The sequence below is a fragment of the Cotesia glomerata genome, linkage group LG1 (assembly GCF_020080835.1).
Source record: "Cotesia glomerata isolate CgM1 linkage group LG1, MPM_Cglom_v2.3, whole genome shotgun sequence".
In the NCBI taxonomy this organism is placed as follows: Eukaryota; Metazoa; Arthropoda; class Insecta; order Hymenoptera; family Braconidae; genus Cotesia; species Cotesia glomerata.
In genome coordinates, this window is record NC_058158.1 from 11,261,226 (window position 1) to 11,281,697 (window position 20,472).

A 20,472-nucleotide genomic window follows, 5' to 3' on the forward strand; every position below is an offset into this window, starting at 1 on the left:
ATATTAACTTGATATAAAAATAAAAATCTTGAATCGAGAAAATTATTTAAAAAAATTTGTTTTCTTGGTTTAAGTAGATTATATTCATTTCAAAATTTTTTTTCTCAATAATAAATTTTATTAATATTTTATATATATTAGTGATTAACATTAAAAAATTCACAAGTTTCAATTTATTAAGACTTGACAGATCAAAAATAATAAAATTTCAAAATAAAAAATAAAAATGCTCAAAATTAGAACTAGAAATGATGGAAAAAAAAAATTTTTTTTTAAATCTAAAAAATTTTTTTTTCAAATTTGATCATCTTGAAGCAAGCAAAAAACTCTTGAACCAACAAAGTATTCTAACTAAATTATACTTGCATCAAGATTTTTTTTTCTAAATAATGACAAATCAGATTAATTTTACTGTCAATTAGTGTAAATTAAAACTTCAGAAATTGTGATATCTAAAGTATCAAATTTATAAAAGATAAAAAAAAATAAAATTTCAATTATAAAAAAGCAAATACTCTCAAAATTAAAAGACGAAAAAGATAAAACTATATATAAAAAAGATAATTATAAATGTGACTATTTAAAAAAAAAAAAGTTCTAAACAAACAAAAACAAACTTGATGTTAATTTATGTGTTTACAATGGTTTCAAAATAGTTAATACAAATTGCGGAAACGAATTACAATAATTATTTTTTTCAGTAATAATTTAGAGACAATTACGTAAAATTGTCGTACTTCTGTAAAGAAAGATGTAATAACAGATGAACTAATATATACTTTAGTATCAAACCGCGTATAATGGTGTTGAATATGCTAAACTGTGTAAATACATTATTACATTATTATATGTCTTATACAAAATATATATATATATATATATATATATATATATATATATATATATATATGTGCCAAGAGAATGGTCAGGCAGACAAGTCAGGCGAGTCATTGTCCTTTATCTCAGGTCGATTTGCGCACAGATACATTCACAAAGCGAGTCTGTTGGAACACATAAAAGCCCACGGTTAGAATTTAGGCTACGAGAGGAGGTTCCACACACGGAATCTGGAACGTTACAGGTCATTGCCCTCAGTCACTCGCGCGCCCATACACATAACACACATACATATGTATTGGTAATGTATAATTTTATTTGTACATATATAACTCGCAATTAATTATTTTTACCCATCTCAAAACTTTCGGCTGCATTCAATTAATTATATATCCTCGCAATCAATCCTCCGGTTTTTCGATAACAATAATAATTCCACCACCTCCTTTTTTTTCTTCTTTTTTTCCGTAATTTAATTATCCATTATTCATAATATCAGTATTTATACTGAATCTAATTTCGATTATGATAAATAATAAATCAATTTTTTATTATAAATCACGATAACACTATAAAGTAGCTTATTCATTGGGATTTACGATATGTATTATATTTTCAAGATAATCAAATGCATTTTTCAATCTCATTTCGCTGATTTTTATCTCCATTTTATTTGATAATGATATTGATCATTGTTCGATTTAAATTAATTTATACACATTTGTATTTAATGAATATAGATTAACGAATTAATTAAGAATTAAATCATCAAATTTGCAGTCCATCCTCGTCACAATCACAATGTTTTTGTATACACAACGACAACGGGTGTGACTATCGCAACTATATATACATCATGTACTATTCTTGACCTAATTACATAAATAAAAATATTCCAAGTGTATATATACTTGAAACTGAAGGTAAATAAAATATTAACAATTAAAATACTTTATAATAATGCTCACATTCTCAAGGAAATTTTTTACCAATCAAATAGAAATAAAATTAGATGAAAAAGAGTTACTATTATCAAGAGCAGCGGAAAAATAAAAAAACTGATTGTAGATTACTTGTGACAGCCAGTTGAGATAATCGTTTTGTTATCACTATCATTGTTCCGATTCCTGCTGTTCTCTATCATTGTATCACGATATATATAAATTAATCCTTTGCGAATAGGGAGCATTTATAGTCCAGTTCTCGGTTTTAAAACAAGTTAATAATTTTAAGTGAAATATATTCTGTAAAATAACAATGAAATTAATAAACATTTTAACGAGTTTTATTGTTATTATTTTATTATTATTTTTAAACTCGTCAACATGTAATTACGGAGTAATTGCATTCAATAGTCACCGTAGTAAATTACAACTCGATGAGCAACTTCGTAAATCAGTACCGCCAAAAGTACACTACTCTGGGAAGAATTATGATTCAAGTTATAATAGCGACGAAATATGTAAATTTAATATCATTATCGTTATTTTCTTACTCTATTATTTATAAACATTTATTTTTATTATCGCTTAAACTATACACCGTCATAATAAACATCTTTAAATAATAATGAGTTTCAAAATCTAAATGGCCTTAAAACAAACACAACATCGTTAAAAATATTATATAGTTACAATGACCTCTGCATTAGAATAGCTTTGAATAATAAAAATATAAACATAAATAATAATGATAATAATAATAATTATCACAGTTTTTAAGAGCCTATTGATACTATTATTGATGTGGATATTTTATTTATTACTGCGGTGTATATATTTTACTTAAAACAATAATGACTGGATAAATTAATATAATATATATATATTTATTATTTAATTGTATGTTAAATTGACAGTCAAGAGGGTCAATGAATGGAGTACTGATGACATAGAAAATGTCTGGGAATTAAGTGGCCTATTTGAAGGTGATATAATGCCCAATAGTGACTCGAAAATAAGAAATGGCCTTGTCGATGAAGCTATGCGATGGCCTAACGGTAGCATTCCTGTTTATATCGACAGAGATGATTTTGGTAACTTTTATTTATTCTTCTTCTTCTTCTTTGTATTCTTCTTCTTAATTAATTCCCTTAAACTTTTCTATCTAACAATATACATATTTTTGATGGTTAAAGATGAAGATGATGTCGAGAGCATAATGGGGGCCATAGATGAGTTTCACGAAAAAACATGTCTTGTTTTTCATCCGTATGATAATAAAACAGACAAGAATTACGTAATATTTCGAGGAAATCAAGCCGGTTGTTGGTCTTCAGTGGGCAAACAGAACAAAGGCCAAGTTATAAATTTACAAAATCCCGGTTGCCTTAGTCACGGAACTATTGTGCATGAAATATTACACGCTGTTGGTTTTTATCATCAACAGAGTACCTACGATCGCGACGAGTTTGTTAAAATAAACTGGGAAAATATAAAACCAGGGACGGAACATAATTTCAATAAATATGACAACCGTACGGTTACTAATTATAAAACCGAGTACGATTACAACAGTGTAATGCACTACAGTAAAAAAGCATTCTCGCAAAATGGCAATGAAACAATTACGCCTCTCAAACCGGGAGTTGAAATTGGGCAGCGCAAGTCCATGAGCAAAAAAGATATCTTCAAAGTTCGTATGATGTACAAAGATCACTGCAAAGGAAGAAAACCTCAAGGAGTAATTGCTTCCGTTCCACTCCGAATAACATCTTTACTCTCCTAATTTATTATTATTTTATTTATATAATTAATTAAATTAAATTAAATTATTTATTATTATTATCATCATTAAAAATATCTTCATTTTTAATACCGAGTCAAAAGTAAGTGCGTGTACTCGATATTACTTACTTTCTTATTATTCAACAACATATTTGTCTGTATCAGGTTATCACTTTTGTGTTGACGCACATGTTTATATACACTATCCATATTTAACATTATTGTTAATTACAATTTACACAATAATCGTGACGACACGTTCTGTCTAGATATGTACTATCTATAAATTGTTTAAATGTTAAAACAATTGTATTTGTAGTTAACAAAAAATCATTTTTAAAAATAAAATAAAAAAATGATACTTTTTCTTCCTCATTCTTTTCTTTGGTTTTTTTTATATTCTTCTTCATTGTCTTCTTCTTCTTCTTCTTTTACTTTTTTAACCTTCTACTGATAATAATCCATCGTTTTATTATCTTTATTTAATATCGAAAATTTTTGAAAAATAAGACGATAAATCTCGAGATAAAAATAACCTGGAGATAAATATAATAATAATTAGAAAATACATGGATAATGCACTTACCCGAACAAAATTTAGCGAGAACGCAATTAATTAAGATGATTATTATGATGATGATGATAATGATGATAAAAGTACAAATACTGGAGAGTTGTTAATATCACATACATTCACTCGTTTAGTCTTAAAAAGTATTACAGGTGATGTACACATTTGAGACGTCAAACACGTCAACGATCAACGATTGTAGTAGCGAACGTGGCAACAACACATTACATGTAGACAGATATAAGTATAAAGAAAGTAGAAAAAAGTGAATTTTCCAGAGCTTGTACTACTGTATTATTGTTGTTGTTGTTGTTGTTGTTTTTTTACACAGGTAATCACCACGTGTTGTTATAATTACGTAAGGAATTAAAAGTGTACAATTAAAAACTATTATCAGCAGGTACTAATTGTTTTTTGTTGTAAATTTAATATGGTATAGCGGCGACGATGACATCGCAATTCTGATTGTATTTTTTATTCCGCTGGATATCTCACGCTTCTAACCTTAAAATTAGTACACAGGACTACGATATATTAAATATTACTGTGTTTTTAAACATTATTATTCAATTGTAATAAACTGTTGATTTTAATCTTTTATGTACTGATAATTATTATTTATTCAAGTACATTATTATTTATTAAAATATCTCTGATAAGATTATGTAACGTGTAATTACAATCATCTATACTCAACATTTAATGCTGTAGGTGAATTCATGCCAGATAGTTTCTTTAAATAGTTTTCCTGATAATTAAAAAGCAAAATGTCATCAACACAAGTAAGTATTTTTTTATTTTTTTTATTTTAATTATTATCGCTGATGAGTAATTGAATATTTAAATAAAATTGTTTTGTTTTTAATTGCCAGGTGGATAAAATATTAAAATTATATCGGTCGTTGGCTCAGTACCCGTCATTGAGTTCAGCAAAATTAACCTGGGTCGGCGATAACCAGCTAATTGTTCGTAGCAGTTGGTCTGAAAGAAATTTGGAAAGATCTTCTAATCAGAAGTATTCTGTTGATTATTTTATATCAGCAGATAACTTTAAAGTTGTAACATCAACTTTTCCCGTTGACATTACATCCGAGTATGTGTCAATAACTTTTATAATTTATTAATATAAATGATTGTTTTTATTATCATTATTATTATTATTATTAATATATATTTATAGACTATTATCCAAGACAAGTTTGGACGGGAATTACAAGGCAGTCTTGAGGTCCGTCCCTGGGAAAGATAAAGACCCCGCAGCTAAACAATTAATTGAAATTTGGAATAAAGATTGTTTACTGAAAAATTATGACTTATCAGCGCTCGATGTCCACGGAGATGTCTACAGTGATGGTAAATTAAAAATACATAAATAATAAATAAGTATAATAATATTTGCTCGTAAATTATTGAGTGTGAATAACATAAATGTCATGTAGGTGAATTTGGGTCATTCGAGTGGTCCTCGGACTCAAATAAATTAATATACATCGCCGAAAAGAAGCTTAAAAAGTCTGAACCTTTTTATAAACAGAAATCCTTGGATAGTAAAAAAAATGATGATAAATCTGACAATGATGAAACAACAAAAGGAAATGAATATATTTATAAAGGTGACTGGGGTGAGCAATTGGTTGGGAAACATATTCCAGCTATTTGTATGCTGGACACTAATTTAAATACAATCGTTAATCTACCTGGAATACCCGATGATTTATCTCCTGGGCAAATTATTTGGACCCCTGCTAACGATGCTATTGTAGGAATTGCATTAAAACATGAGCCTAGAAGGCTCGGTCTCATTTTTTGCACTAATCGCGAATCCTGGATATTTTTACTCAAGGATGGAAAAATGGGTATTTAAATATTATTATTCATTAAAAAAATACTTTATTTATTCAACTGTTACTGTTTTTATTATCTCTTTTCATTTTTTCATTTATTTGTTTATTTATTGTTTTTATATATTTCAGAAAAACTTTCGAATGATAATTGCTGCGTTCGATCACCCCGATTCAGTCCAGACGGTAAACATTTGGTCTGGATCGAACGAGATCTCAGTGGACCTCATCATAATGCCCAAAGACTTATGCATATTCTCTGGGAAGAACCACTCAAAAAGGTACACCAATTAAATTTTTATGATTAATTTTGTCAATTAAATCATTTTATAAGCAGTATATATTTTAAATTATCTTTTTATTCCTAGCCGAGCATTCTTATTGATGTTGTTCCCAAAAGCATTACTATCGAAAGTAATAAACAGTTTTATGGAGTGTATAATCGTGTTTTACCACGTCGATGCTGGAGCTCCGATTCACGTTATTTATTTTTCAGCAATCCTCAGCGCTCCAATGTGCAATCTTATATTCTTGATATGGGTAACGTCAACATCATTTAAATCAATGCTTACTGAAGATTTGATAAAACCAATTTTAATAATTAAAATAAATTTTTTCACAGAAACAAAAAAGTTGACGGAAATCGAGAATGATACGAGTAGCTTGAGTATTCTAGACGTTAAAAATAACATAATTTTATTTTCTCGAACATCATTGGTCGATTATCCTAGATTGTTTATAGACCGATTTGATAGTAATAATCTCAGTCAAATATCACTCAATCAAGTTTCTGCTGAGATAAAAGCTATTGACTTTAGTAACATCAAGTATGAATTTAATGAATATCAGTACAATAACAATGAGGAAGTTCGTAAGTATATCATTAATAAAATCAAAGATAATTAAAATAATCAATAACAACATAACATAAATATTAATTGTACAGGTGATTTCAATTACATTTACTTTGGTCCGAAAACCGGAGCTGATAAATCCTGTCCATTGATTGTTATTCCTCATGGAGGACCCCATTCAGCATTTGCCAATATATTTTCACTAGAAGCATCTCTTTACACCCTACTTGGTGCATAAAATTATAAATTATAATTATTAAAGTTGTGACGGTTCATCATCAATCATAATATTATTATTACAATATAGTTTTCTTTTAGGGATTGGAATTTTACAAGTTAATTACAGAGGTTCAACTGGCATGGGAAGTGATAATGTTGAGTATCTCCAAGGCAGAGTTGGGACAACTGACGTAATTGATTGTGTAACAGCCACACAAGAAGCTCTTAAAAAATACCCATGGCTAGACCCTGAGAGAGTTGGTCTCAGCGGTGGATCTCATGGTGGATTTTTGGTCGCTCATCTAAGTGGCCAGTATAAAGTATTTATTTAAATTTTAAACCGTAAAAAATACGATGAGTCGACTAATTCTACGAGCATAAAACAAAATATTATTTTATTTTCAGGATATGTATAAATCAGTCGTAGCTAGAAATCCAGTAATTGATATCGCTGCAATGTTTACCATCTCGGATATTCCTGATTGGTAATTATAATTAATCCATTCCATCTATTTTTTTTTACCCTGTATTTTAATAATTTATAATATATTAGTTCGCGGGTTTGTATTTCAGTCGCAATGCACTTTTTAAAGATGAAAGAATGGCGCTTGGCCATGACGTGTAAGATTACTAATATTCAATAGTTACATTATTCTTCATGATATCTTTATGACTCATTAAGTTTTTGTTTATATATATTACTTAAATCTATAATTAAAAATAAAAAAAATATTTATAAAATGACGACGGAATTGTTTATTTCAGGTGCGCAGCTGCAATAAATCAACCGTATCGTCAGTCATTTTCTGGCGAGCCCAAGTGTTATGCTGAGGAAATTACAATTAAGATGTTTAAGTGCTCACCAATTGTTTATGCGGACAATGTCAAAGCACCCACGTTAGTTTGTATTGGAAAAAATGATCTACGAGTCCCACCATCTCAGGGCAAGCATTGGTACCATCGTCTCAAGGCAAATGGAGTCACTACCAAGTACGTATTAATGTATCATGAGTATACGTAATCATTTAAATTACCAAGGGCTTTTAATTTTTAATTTATTTTCATTTAGGATGCTAGTTTACGACGACAATCATCCACTGAGCTCAGGCCCTGTTGAAATCGATGAAATAATAAATGCTGCACTTTGGCTACTCGAACATCTCAAAGTCAATATTTGAACAATTAAATATTATCATATTCATTTTTTAACATCAAGTATTTTTTACGTCTTAAATAAATGAATTTCTATACTCTAATTTTGTTGGTTTTTTTTATTGCTGTTATCTATATAATCTTTTTTTTTTTACATTACGTATATTATGTATATATATAAAGGTATGAAAAATTACATCATTAAAGACGTTGATTTATTAGCGGTACATAAAGTATACCGTATTAAAATGATAATAAAGAAAAGACTTTAAGTACACTTTGATCGATGAGTTTAACTTATAAAAAAACGAAGACACATATTGTACGTAATTATACATCGCTGTATTAAAATATATAATTAAATCCGATTAGATTATACTTTACGGATAATCCGTATTGTAAATAATTAGCTGCGGGTAGATCCGATTATATATAATAAAATTTTTTTTATACATAAATATCTAATTGCTTGAGATAATTATAAAGTTAATTTGGCATGTTTACTTTGAAAGAATTAAAAATCACGATTAATATTAATATTACTTATAATTATTATCAACTACATATCATTACGTATATTATTAAATATTTATATACAATTTAGATCATTTAAAATACTGCCGTATAACATAACAAATCAGCTTGAATATTAGTCAATAATTTCATGTACAATTTGTTCAAATAATTGAGCGTTGAATAATTGCAATTCAAAAACGCGCAACAAAGGTAACATGTGACCTTAATGAATACTAATTATTATTACGTATTACGTATATTATAATAGTAAATTTATATAATAAAAATAACTTTATATATTACTGTGCACGGGTGGCGGAGCCCCGACGTCCTCCGCGGGGAATAGAGAGTCATAACTAGGCGGCAAATCTTTGTCAGCGGGTGACGAAAGAACGGCAACTTGAAGCATTGGCGCGGAAGGTACCGGCGGCGACTGTTGATCAGTAAAATTACCTGATCCACGATTATTGGCATTTGCAAATCTATGGTCATCCGGATTCGGCGGACCAGCACAGTCCGGAGACCAACATAGTTTGTGGTTTCGCCGGCAAATCCATAGACCCATTAAAAATATTATAAAACAGAGTAATATTGTCGAAACGGCAGTTATTGTTACTTTTGTTCCAATTCCATTGCTTACGATTATCTCAGGACAATTTGACTCGTCTTTACATATTTCAGGAAGACAATTTGTTATCCCATCACAGATATAATCCTCTGGTAAACAATACTCTGATGTTTCTGTTGGTCGTTTATAAATCTGACCATTGTTATTTAAACCTTCACTACGGAAACAGTCTAATATTCAAAACAAAATTATTAATAAATAAATATTAATTAAATGAAAAAAGTCAATTGCTACCATACCTTTAAATGGAGTAAATACAAGTGTTATATTCAAGGGAGGATCTTCTGGATCTAAAGGTTGTTTCGATACTAATATCGTTGTTTCTATTTCATCTTCCATATTACTAGTGAATTCACCAACAATATTCCTGGCAAAATCATCGTGTACTCTCTCATAGTCAATTTTTCCGCAAAATGTTTTACCATCATCATGATTTTTTCGTTTAAACTAAAAATATGGATATTATCGAATTAATATAGAAATAAAATATGATACTGATATTAGCAGACAGCTAACAATTCTTAAAATTATTATAACAAATCAATTATTGTAAAAAAGATATTTTTAAAAATTTGCATTTATAATTTTTTTTTTAATTTCTACACGTAAAAATTTTTTTCATTGTAATTTAAATGTTATAGAAATCATCCTATATTGTTGCAATATAAAATGTCAAAAAATGCTGACATCGAAATACAATTATAGATACTATATAAGTATGAAAGGGTATAACAATATTGTAACGTAATTGTAATATTTGGAGTAAGAAATGTAATATAATAAAAGAGAGAGAGTATAAATACCTAGAAAAACGAGTCATAATTAAATGTAAGCACAACAAATGTAAATAATTAAAATAAAGATACAGTTTTGTAAAATACGCACTGTGATACAAATAAAACTCTATTCTGTTCTAAAAATTGTTAGATGTCTGTTAAATGTAGTATAATATTAAAATTGATTTAAAATATAATTACTTTGACATAATCCAGACATTTAGAACCATTTTGACGAAATGACAAATTCTGTATAACAACCATCAAATTTTGTCGATGTGCTGTTTTAACAATAAATTTACATATTAAATCAGCATTCCGAGGTGTTCTCCAGCTCTGAAAAATATAACTAGGTTCTATTGTTATAGCATGAGTTAACTTTGGTATTGGTTTAGCTTTGCCTCGTAAAGGATGGCAAATTTCTTCTTGAGTGAGATTGTCTATAACAAACAATTCCATCAATAAATCACCTTATACAACTCTTATTTTAAAAGTAAAACAACTACTTACATGTTTCATAAGATTCATGCTTCGATAGAGAGTATTTTAATTTTGCGTAACAAAAATCAGTAGTAATATTGATCACTATTACGAGAAATAAATAAAAACATTTGAAGATATGCAATTTAGCCATTTTCTGTTGGATAAAAAACATCAATACGACATTTTATCTTCCGTCAACCGTTAAATTGATTATATTTGACCTGATTGGGTCTCTCGAGACGTGAATGTATATTACATAGACAGAACGACTAATCCAGTTGGTAATTAAAATATTTAAACTATCAGGATGGATTAATCATAGAGGTATGATTCAGTCAACGTCCATAACTATCAACAATATTAATTCCTAAAAGACAATTTCATACGTACATTACTAAATTCGTTACATAGAAAAAATTTTATGATATGATAAAGATATTTGCTTATTTATATTGCTTATATATATATATATATATATATATATATCTACTTACTTGTGACAATTTGAGACGTATTTATTACTTGTAAAAAACATACGAATTTTTTTCATTAGTTATCTTTATAGGAGCTATTAATGCTAAAGGACTACGAAATACAGAAGGACAAAGTATAGTATTACCTATAGTATACGTGAGTAAAAGACACAGGTGGTGTCAAATGCAGGTGGTTGCGCTTTATGTTTAGATTTCTTCCCAGGTGCCCTCTGGTGAATTTTAATAGAAACAAAATCAGAGAATTCACCAGAAGCGCCAAAAAAACAAAACTCTTCTGCCATCTATGCACAGTTTAGGTGTCCAGTGGCCGGTCTGATGGCTGATCATGTCAGTCGTCAATTGTCTGCAGGATAAGAACAACAAGTTTAACCTTTCGAAAAATTAGCTACTGTTTATTGTTATAAATTCACATAATTACTTTATTAAAATTTAAGTTATTAATTTAGATTATTTATAGTTGACATTTAATTAACGAGTAATGATGGACGTCGATTTGTTGAGACCGGGAACTGTACCTATTTCACCGGATACGATTCTTTGGTTTGAATTTCTGTTAAACCCGTCTTTGTTGAAAAAACATATTTCAAAAAATTTACCAGGTAAATTTTTTTATTGTATTTATTTATTTTTAAATATTTATTAATTTTTTTACACTTTTTTTTTTTTTAGATCCGTCTCCAACAGACCTAATGATTAAGTTTATGTCAATAAATTCAGATTCCCGGGATTCGGAGGTCAAAATAATTGATTTTGAATCAAGTGAATCAAAAATTACCAACAATAAAAAATACTCGCACAAGAGTGTTGCTTTAAAAATTTTGTCTTTAAAAATAGGAGCTTACTTCAAATGGGATCTGGATATTTTAGAAATAAAACTTCCGCTTCCGATGCAGCTGACATTTTTGCAAGATCTTTTTTATATCACGGGAGATTTTATTATAGAGTTACCCGGCCGACCGGAATTTGACATTGCTACTGTCAGCGATCAATTTTTATTCACACTTGTTTTGTATCACAGGTGGCATATCCGAGCTACTGTTAATAAAGCTTTGAATAACAAGCAGTCGAAGCCACAGTTTATACATATGTAATTACAATATTTTATTTATAGTAATAATTTAAATAAATTTATATTAAAATAGATATTTATATTTGCAGACCTGGAATTCAGGAACCGACGTATGTAGCACCGGCTCTGGTTGACGATATTATGAGGAAAATTGAAGCTAACGTCCAACACAGTGTACAAGTATTGAATGCTGTTATTCAATTGACAGATATAAAACCCAAAATGTTAACGTTTGACACATTTCAAATTTTAACTGAAGACAGTTCGGAGATAAAACAAAATTGGGAAAATATGCAAGACATATCTGTCGAAGAATTCAAGTGTCAAATTCATTACGATTTGGCAACTATTTATTTACTGAGAGAAGAATATGATATCGCTAAATACCATATCACTCAAGCGCGAGATTTTTTTAATAATTTAACGTCACTAAAAACCAAAATGTCGTATTGCCGAGTACAGAAAGACGTTTTGGACGGCTATTGTCGCGCGACGAATGTCGCTATTGTGGGAGTTGAACTTTCTTTGACTCAACAGTTACATAACTCCGTTAAAAATAATTATGCTGTAAGTTTAATTATTCAACACAATCGATGTTAGAATTTTTATTAAAATTATTTTTACTTGCAGGGAATACTAGATATATTGAAAGCCGACAATATTGCAAGAGAAATTCCAATGATTTACAGAGATAATTTGGAGTTGGATATTGAAGGAGGCGTAGCGAATAATAAAATTGTCGTTCCCAGGGATTTGTTATTGAATGTTCAATGTTTAAATTTAGTGAGAAAAATTCTAGATAATGTTATAGTACAAGGGAATTATATTACTGAAATAAAGTGCTCTAAATCCGTCAGTTTGGATATACTCTTTCCGGTAAGATTTATAGTTATTCTTATTAAATAAATTGAATTTAATACTTGGGTACTTTCTAGGCAATTGACAGCGTTCTGATGAGTGCTTCTACAACAGATAAGCAACGGATAGCTCGTTATCTCTTATATTTAATAACGATGACTGATACAATTGAGCTGTCTCAACGTATTTTAGCTAATGAGTCGTACAAATTATTATTTGATGGTGAACAACTCGAAGAAATAAGGACACAGGCCGCGCCAGAGGTAACCGAGCTGCCTGCATTATTATTAAATAACGACTGGGGAGTTTCTCTTACGACTTACAACCGTACGTACTGTTTTTATTTATTTTAATTGTTTAAAAATAGATCAACAGTTAATGATATTTTTTATTTGTTTTAGAAAGTAAAAAGTTCCATATATTTGAATTGGAGAGACAGTTGATTCACTCGTATGATCCTGTTGAAATACGAGACTTGTTAATAAAATTGGACAGACAAAGCTCGATGAATCCACCTAGCCGAGCGAAAAGTCGCTGGGAGATACCCATTCCGTTGCAAAGCGTAGTTAGTAGTCTTCCGCATGGCTTGTATCAAGATTATACATTCATCTTGCTAGCCAAAAGCCGCGAATTGACGAGCACAAAAAATTTAAATGATGCGAAAGCTCTTTTGAATGCTATTGAAGATGAGATACAAGTTCATATAGCCACACAGAATCCAAGCCTGATAAATCTGTCGTATAAATTGTCTAAAATGATCAGCTGGGAGCTTATTTTAGTTGAAATTTTACAGTATTACAATTCGTGGAACGCTAATTTAACTGTAAATTCAACTGTCGAAGACACCAATCTCCTCGAGTTAGTAGACAAATGTAAACAGTGTCTAGCGAATGTACGAGAAACAGATCAAGCTATTCCTCGACAAGAAATAATTGAATATTGCGTGGTATTTCTACTGAATATGGCTGAATGGGATTATTTTTGTGGTCTGGATAAACGTTGGAATCAGTGCGACTTTGCGGCGGCAATCAGTAGCGTTTGTCAAGAAATTGTTAAACAGAAAGGTACACGAAAGTTTCCGAGAGAAGCATGGGACTTGCTCCTTGTTACTTTCGGACCACCTAAAGATTTACCGCAAAAACGAAGCAGCACCAGTGGAAATAGCGGGTCTTCTACGACAATTTCCATCGGTGGTAGCGGTGGTACTAAAGATATTATGAATAACATTATTACCAGTACCCTTCTTAGACTGCGGGAGCCTACAGCACTTGCGGTTGCCATTTCATTGTTGGCACGAATACACAATGTCTTGCGGGATGAATCAAGTCTTGAATTGTACACGCAATATCTTACTCTTTGGCCAGCCAGCATATCAAAGTAATTTTTAAACTTTAATTTTATTTTGTTATATTATATTTGTTTTATTAATTTAAATATTATATATATATATATTTATTTGAATTACAGCGCTAATTCTTACAACATAAGGATGATCAGCGAATTTTTACTCCATTTATTGACTCAAGCGTTGAAATGTTACCCAACAAATGTTCATTTCTTACGAGCTATGGGGGACCTCAATTTCAGTAACATTGTTATTATTAAAATCATAATTATAAATTCCTTGATACAGAAAATAATAAAATTTTCATTTTTAGTATTGACGTATTACGAGAGTGCAATGAAGTACTACCTTGAAGCGATTATGGTAGAAAGTAATTTATTCAGTCAAAGAGTCCCAGGACACCTGCAACCAATGTATTGGCGCATGATTAAAAGCTGCGCGCATCTCCAGTGCTACACACAGGCGACCGTATTATGTCAATTTTTAGAAGAAATAAATTATTCACTGGCCTTCAAAATGGCATCCAGCGACCAAAAGAGTTGCGCGTCCACCGATGCAATGGACGCTTATTACCACTGCATTTGGGACACTACCATCCTGGAGTTTCTGATCCACCTGCACTCAAAGCGTGGCGAGCATCACAGAAAACAATTGGCCATAAAAGTTATCGGGATGCTCGAATTAAACTCGAATAATAATGACGAAATCCAGAGAGAGGCAGCGAATATTCGCAAAGCCAGATTTTTCCGAGCGTTAGCAAAACAATATGTCTATTAACTAAAATAATTGAATTATTTTACATTAATTATTATTTTATTGTATAATACAAATTAATTGTTTATAAATATTTTACAAGCCCTAGCAGTTTTGTTACTAGAATATAATTTAATTAATAGTAGGCTAGTTAAAGCTATTGGATTTAAAACGTTCAAGGGTGAATATATTTAATTAATTTAGCGAGTTATGCATTGACAAGTAACCAGCACGATGTATATATATCTAGAGTACAGAGTATCCCCTTCAGTGCCCTTCAGTGTCACCCACTATCCGAGCACTCACCTCAACTTTATTAAACTCACCTCTGGTTCTCCTCTACTGTGTAGGTTGTGGCAAGTAATTTTACCTCTGCTTACCTTTGCTTTCTCTTGTTATTTCTTTTTTACCTACTACCATACTCTTGACTTTTATCTCTCTCTCGCTCTCGTCTCTTGTCTCTCGTCTCTCGTGGACTACACACTCACATCTGATGTAGTATAGTGACAGCGAATGTAAGCCGGATGGGATGGCTGGGATGAAAATCTACTGTAAAATGCATGGCGCGCGTTAGCGTCAGCACAAAAAGTATACTAGAGAGGTAAAGGTATAAGAGCGCGGCACAGCACAGGTACACGACCCCCCGCCTTAGGTACCCCTTCTTACCAGTGTACCCACTGCTCTCAAGTTGTATTACGCTTAAGAGAGTATACTTAGTTATGTTATATTTAGTCGTCTTCGTTTCCTGTCAGAAATGTGCTGATTAATAAAAAATATACTTTTGATTAGTCATTAGTTTATATTTATTATTCAAAAAGTTTGCATAGTACTTGTGTTATCGCGCCCGCGCGATTTTAATACACATTTATATCTGGTAAGCAAGTTTAAGCATTCACGCGTTCTAGATCAGTTTACCGAGTACTGCCTGTGTAAATTCTTTTCTCTCTATTCTTCGTTAGCTGGTTACTGGTTAGTTATACTGTGGATTTTTTTAAGCCTGGTGATCAAGATCGAACGCAGTATACCTATAACTTTAATTTCAATTCATGGTATTTAACTACTCTCAGCCATATTGGAGCGTGATTTAATAGCGGCACAGTTTTTAAATTTTTTATAGATAGATATTTACTAGAGTATCTTAAATTTTGAGTTTTGTGATTGGAATATCAACAAGTGAGTACCGTAAATTGTAATAGTTGTTGTTATTAAGGTAATAAATGACTTTTAGGAATAAATTGTAGTGGAAAAAGACTAAAAGTGGACAGCGAATGAATTTTAACAGAAATGGGACGAGTGACACTTTACACTTGATCTAAGGCCACCATGTCCAACAAAACAAAATCTCAGACGACGCAGCATCAAGAGAAGCAAATACAACAACCACAGCCGCAGCAGCAACAACATCAGCAACAGCAAGCGCAACAGCATCAACTTCAGCAGCAGCAGCAGCAGCTGCAACAGCATCATCTTCTGAAACAACAATCTATTGGGCAGCTTCCGCCTCAGTATCAGCCGCCGCCTCAGCCCACTATTGGTATCCTAAAGAATTCGACAAGTATCGGCAACAACCCAAATGCCCTTTTGAACAGCTACCCCCAGTCACAGCAACCCCAGCGGGTGACGAACATCAAAGATGCCCAGGCAAAGTATTTGACTAAATTAGATAGTCTCGGCAACCAGCCAATGGTCCTCGGATCAGCCGGTAAAGCTCCAGCTCACTCTTATTATCCCTCGAAAATTTCCCCCGGACAATTTTTGCCGTCAAGCAGTAGCAGCAGCAGCAGCTATCCCGGTGGTAATATTATTATTCCAAATACTGGCAAACAGAGAATAAGCGACGAAGAATTTATGCGACTCAGTCCTGTGGAAATGCTCAAGTTTGTCAGAAAAACTGAGAGTGATCTTGCTAGAATTGTTACTGAGCAAAATCGACAGATACAAAATTTGGTAATTATATTCTTTTAATATCAGTGGAATATTTTTTATATTTGAGAATTTTTATGATTATTTAATGAATATCAAATTTTGAAGTGTCCTATTCAGTTTTAGAAATTCAAAAAATTTTACCTTTATAAAAAGAAGTTTTTTTAGAAAATTTAATGAATTTATTTAAAAAATTTTTTTTTAATTTATAGAACAAACAAAATATTAATAATAATTGTTTTTAAAATACTTTAAAAAAAATAATTGAATTTTTTTTAAGTCATGGAAGTTAACTGACGATAGAAATTTTTTTAGAATTTTATAGTAATGAAATTACTATGGAAGAAATTTAATTAGAAAATTCTACATGTGAAAATTAAAAAAAAATTATTAGTGAAAATTTTTTAAGGTATTTTTTTTTTTTAATTGTAATTGATTTGTTATAAAAATTTAAAAAATTGACAGTTATTAATTAACTTCAGTATCATTTTTTAAATTTAAATTTTATAATTTTCAAAAGAAATATAAGGCAAAAGACCTCATAAGAGACACTTCTAAGCCCCTATTAGTGGCAATTTTTTTTTTTCAATGAAAAAATGTTCTACTTGGAATAAAAATTAAAAATTTTTTTGATCTAAAGGTCTTAAAGATTAGAAATAATATATTCATAATAAAAATTAATGATTTCATTAATTGAATAAGTACCAAAATCAAAGAAAGTGTCAGTATTACCCTACATACTTTTCACTACACTTATAAGTGTACTTGGCCCCTCCAAAATTTATTTTATTATCAAAAATTAATTAAATATTTTTAAAAATTTAGCTCGGTGAGTTGCGGTCATTAAAAGAAGCTAATCAACGATTAAGCGATGACAATCAGGAATTAAGAGATTTGTGTTGTTTTTTGGACGACGATCGTCAAAAAGGGCGAAAACTAGCCCGGGAATGGCAGCGGTTTGGTAGATACACTGCCAGTGTAATGAAACAAGAAGTTTCGGCCTATCAAAATAAATTACGGCAGTTAGATAATAAACAGCAGGTATACATCAGTAATTGATTTATTATAAGTTGAAAAATTGTTAGTTTATACTAATAAAAATATCACGAAGTAAATTAACAACATAATTGTGAATGCTATTTTACAGGAACTGATAAAAGACAATCTCGAATTAAAAGAGCTCTGTTTGTACCTGGACGAAGAACGAGGAAGTGGCGGTGCCCAGAGAGATGACGGTGATGGATCTAGCTCGAGTACAAACGCTGAAGAAACAACCGCGGTACCTCCACCACCACCCGCTCCGCCGCGTCAAGTTCGGCATACTTCTTTTTTTAACGGTAAATATTTTAAAAATTATTGTTATGGTTTATTAGTTGTCAGTAAGGACATAGTTTATTTAATAATGGATTTTTTTTGCCACAATGACAGCTTATAATAATTTTAACAATTATTATAATAACTATTAATAATTAAATAGATGAAACGATGCAATACGTGCGGAGTCTTGAGCAAAGAGTGAAACAGCTTGAGGAAGACAAAAGCATGTTGCAGGCAAGAGCCCAAACGTGGGAGGCCGAGAGTCGGGATGCGCGTTGGGAGACCGTAAACGACGGTGACAATCCTCATAATCTTCATGGTGGTAGTGGACGTCCCGAAGCTGTTGTTCAAGCACTTCAGGTTCTTGAAGTAAGAGAACAATTAGAAAGGGATGCTGGCCATAATCCTACTGAAAAAGCACTCGTACGAGAGATGTGTAATGTGAGTATTCTTTCTTTTATTAATTCTCATAAATATTACATTAGCCGTGTCAATAAAAATAATATGATACTGAAATTAACAGAAATCTTTCAATTTTTTGGATTTTTATGACAACTAAATTTTTATAAAAAATATATTTTTTTTTTAAATACATAAAAAAAATGAACAATTAAAAAAAAAAAAGTTGATTATCACAATTTTAACAAATTTTCAAAAAAATTTATAAATTTTTTAGAAAATTGTGATATTCAACTTTTTTTTTCTAATTGTTCGTTTTTTTATGTACTTTTCAAATAAAATATATCAAAAACATCAAAAAAAGATAAAACAAAAATTTTATCCAAAAACATAAGAGCCAAAATTTTTTCCAACTTTTGAAGGCAAAAAAGCTATCGAAATCTTTATTTTTTTCTTTCACGACATTTTTTATCATAAATCCGCCGTAAAAACAAGCAGAATCAAAATAAAAATTTTAAAATATTAATTTTTTTACCTAGTTATGGCCAAAAATAGGGTGGACCTATTGTAAATAATTACCAAAAATTTTAGTAAGAAATTCCACGTCTAGAAATTAAAAAAAATTACAAGTGCAAATTTTTTTAAAAATCTATTTTTTTTTATAATTGATTTGTAATAAAAATAAAAAAAAATTGTTAGATGTCTGCTGACTTCAGTATCACAAACTAATGATACTGAAGTACCAATTATTGAATAAAAAATAAATCATTACAGGTCGTATGGCGAAAACTGGAAGAAAGTCCACATATGAGACGTTAATTAGTTGTACTCGTTGTTATATCTCCGCACTTAGCACTTGTTATCAAATAATTATGTATTATGATATTTATATAAATATATATAACTCAATTATATACGGTTCAATGAAGAAATATTAGGTGTCGTACTAGTGTGCTCATATATTAGTATTATTGATTAAAAGTATAAAATTCAAATTTATATTTAGAAAGAAATTAAAAAAATTATAACTAGTTGGAATTATTGTTGGGGTTCAAAATTAATTTGTTAATTAAAATCAAAACTTTCGTTTAACATTATGGAATAATTTATATATTTCTATAATGATTTGCATCTCTAATACACTGGAATGAATTACTCTTTAATTCGCTTACATTGTCATCACATATTTATTATCTTTATTTTAAAATTAAATTGGAACTGACTTATCACTGTCTGCTGCGTGCACATTAAATTTTTAATAAAATAGTACAAATAAATACAAATTATATCTTTTAAGCATTATCGCTAAGAAAATCAAGAATAAATAAATAAGCTAAATGTTATCTAGTATTGTATGCGTATTTGGTCAATACGTTATTTTCAATTTTAATAATACTCAACTACAACCTTTTTATTTTAATTATCTGTTGTTCTTTTTTATCTTGCCTATTTTTTTATTTTTCTCTTTTTTAATTTATATATTTAATAAAATGTAATTAGATTATTGATAAAATTCTGTTATTATTGACTTGTGTTAATTTTTAATCATTAACTATAAACAATAATATTTTTTACTTCTAAGTTTAGTATTAATATCATCGTTATCAAATGTATGGTGTATTAATTACATTCAACAATGTTTTATCAATTTGTTAGTCTGAAAAGTTGTTTCAAATAACTGTGTAGATCAAAAAAAATTATGTAATAAAAT

The 20,472-nt window shown here is 30.0% G+C and overlaps 5 protein-coding genes across 9 annotated transcripts; 4 read left to right on the forward strand and 1 right to left on the reverse strand.

Annotated features, from left to right (window-relative positions):
* The first annotated feature begins 2,012 nt into the window (after positions 1-2,012).
* Positions 2,013-3,925, forward strand: LOC123275292 (seminal metalloprotease 1). The gene is made up of 3 exons (XM_044743314.1): positions 2,013-2,299; positions 2,696-2,872; positions 2,975-3,925. Exons 1-3 carry the CDS (start codon positions 2,095-2,097, stop codon positions 3,562-3,564), a joined length of 972 nt encoding a protein of 323 aa, XP_044599249.1. The 5' UTR covers positions 2,013-2,094; the 3' UTR covers positions 3,565-3,925.
* A 395-nt stretch (positions 3,926-4,320) lies between these two features.
* On the forward strand, positions 4,321-8,304 carry LOC123275278 (acylamino-acid-releasing enzyme-like). Of its 5 annotated transcripts, none has more exons than XM_044743289.1 (14): positions 4,321-4,465; positions 4,846-4,916; positions 5,007-5,227; positions 5,315-5,487; positions 5,574-5,990; positions 6,108-6,256; positions 6,344-6,515; positions 6,598-6,846; positions 6,922-7,059; positions 7,148-7,368; positions 7,454-7,533; positions 7,622-7,669; positions 7,814-8,038; positions 8,118-8,304. In XM_044743289.1, exons 2-14 carry the CDS (start codon positions 4,902-4,904, stop codon positions 8,224-8,226), a joined length of 2,217 nt encoding a protein of 738 aa, XP_044599224.1. In that variant the 5' UTR covers positions 4,321-4,465; positions 4,846-4,901; the 3' UTR covers positions 8,227-8,304. The 5 variants fall into 5 exon arrangements, with proteins under 5 accessions (XP_044599224.1, XP_044599225.1, XP_044599223.1 ...); XM_044743290.1 differs by having other exon boundaries at positions 4,322-4,492; XM_044743288.1 differs by having other exon boundaries at positions 4,426-4,534.
* Positions 8,305-8,380: 76 nt separating this feature from the next.
* On the reverse strand, positions 8,381-11,227 carry LOC123275290. Its single transcript, XM_044743312.1, has 5 exons — positions 11,098-11,227; positions 10,631-10,970; positions 10,322-10,560; positions 9,584-9,791; positions 8,381-9,514 (listed from the first exon to the last, which is right to left on the reverse strand). The coding sequence occupies exons 2-5, from the start codon at positions 10,773-10,775 to the stop codon at positions 9,009-9,011; spliced, it is 1,098 nt and encodes a 365-aa protein (XP_044599247.1). The 5' UTR covers positions 10,776-10,970; positions 11,098-11,227; the 3' UTR covers positions 8,381-9,008.
* Positions 11,228-11,407: 180 nt separating this feature from the next.
* LOC123275276 (integrator complex subunit 8) lies at positions 11,408-15,214 on the forward strand. Its single transcript, XM_044743285.1, has 8 exons — positions 11,408-11,696; positions 11,767-12,184; positions 12,256-12,733; positions 12,797-13,042; positions 13,102-13,351; positions 13,426-14,401; positions 14,492-14,610; positions 14,683-15,214. The coding sequence occupies exons 1-8, from the start codon at positions 11,576-11,578 to the stop codon at positions 15,144-15,146; spliced, it is 3,072 nt and encodes a 1,023-aa protein (XP_044599220.1). The 5' UTR covers positions 11,408-11,575; the 3' UTR covers positions 15,147-15,214.
* A 135-nt stretch (positions 15,215-15,349) lies between these two features.
* Positions 15,350-19,785, forward strand: LOC123275288 (coiled-coil domain-containing protein 85C). Its single transcript, XM_044743309.1, has 6 exons — positions 15,350-16,215; positions 16,351-17,069; positions 17,871-18,086; positions 18,193-18,382; positions 18,523-18,803; positions 19,536-19,785. Exons 2-6 carry the CDS (start codon positions 16,446-16,448, stop codon positions 19,578-19,580), a joined length of 1,356 nt encoding a protein of 451 aa, XP_044599244.1. The 5' UTR covers positions 15,350-16,215; positions 16,351-16,445; the 3' UTR covers positions 19,581-19,785.
* Positions 19,786-20,472: the final 687 nt, after the last annotated feature.

Coding starts and splice junctions, on each gene's coding strand:
- LOC123275292 (XM_044743314.1), top strand. CDS start 2,095: ATGAAATTAATAAACATTTTAACGAGTTTTATTGTTATTATTTTATTA. Junction 2,300..2,695: donor TTATAATAGCGACGAAATAT/GTAAATTTAATA, acceptor TTAAATTGACAG/TCAAGAGGGTCAATGAATGG. Junction 2,873..2,974: donor TATCGACAGAGATGATTTTG/GTAACTTTTATT, acceptor TGATGGTTAAAG/ATGAAGATGATGTCGAGAGC.
- LOC123275278 (XM_044743289.1), top strand. Junction 5,228..5,314: donor CCCGTTGACATTACATCCGA/GTATGTGTCAAT, acceptor ATATATTTATAG/ACTATTATCCAAGACAAGTT. Junction 6,257..6,343: donor GGGAAGAACCACTCAAAAAG/GTACACCAATTA, acceptor TTTTATTCCTAG/CCGAGCATTCTTATTGATGT.
- LOC123275290 (XM_044743312.1), bottom strand. CDS start 10,775: ATGTTTTTTATCCAACAGAAAATGGCTAAATTGCATATCTTCAAATGT. Junction 10,561..10,630: donor GCATGAATCTTATGAAACAT/GTAAGTAGTTGT, acceptor TGTTTGTTATAG/ACAATCTCACTCAAGAAGAA. Junction 9,792..10,321: donor AATGTCTGGATTATGTCAAA/GTAATTATATTT, acceptor CCATATTTTTAG/TTTAAACGAAAAAATCATGA.
- LOC123275276 (XM_044743285.1), top strand. CDS start 11,576: ATGATGGACGTCGATTTGTTGAGACCGGGAACTGTACCTATTTCACCG. Junction 12,185..12,255: donor AAGCCACAGTTTATACATAT/GTAATTACAATA, acceptor TTATATTTGCAG/ACCTGGAATTCAGGAACCGA. Junction 13,043..13,101: donor GTTTGGATATACTCTTTCCG/GTAAGATTTATA, acceptor GGTACTTTCTAG/GCAATTGACAGCGTTCTGAT.
- LOC123275288 (XM_044743309.1), top strand. CDS start 16,446: ATGTCCAACAAAACAAAATCTCAGACGACGCAGCATCAAGAGAAGCAA. Junction 18,383..18,522: donor GCATACTTCTTTTTTTAACG/GTAAATATTTTA, acceptor ATAATTAAATAG/ATGAAACGATGCAATACGTG. Junction 18,804..19,535: donor TCGTACGAGAGATGTGTAAT/GTGAGTATTCTT, acceptor AAATCATTACAG/GTCGTATGGCGAAAACTGGA.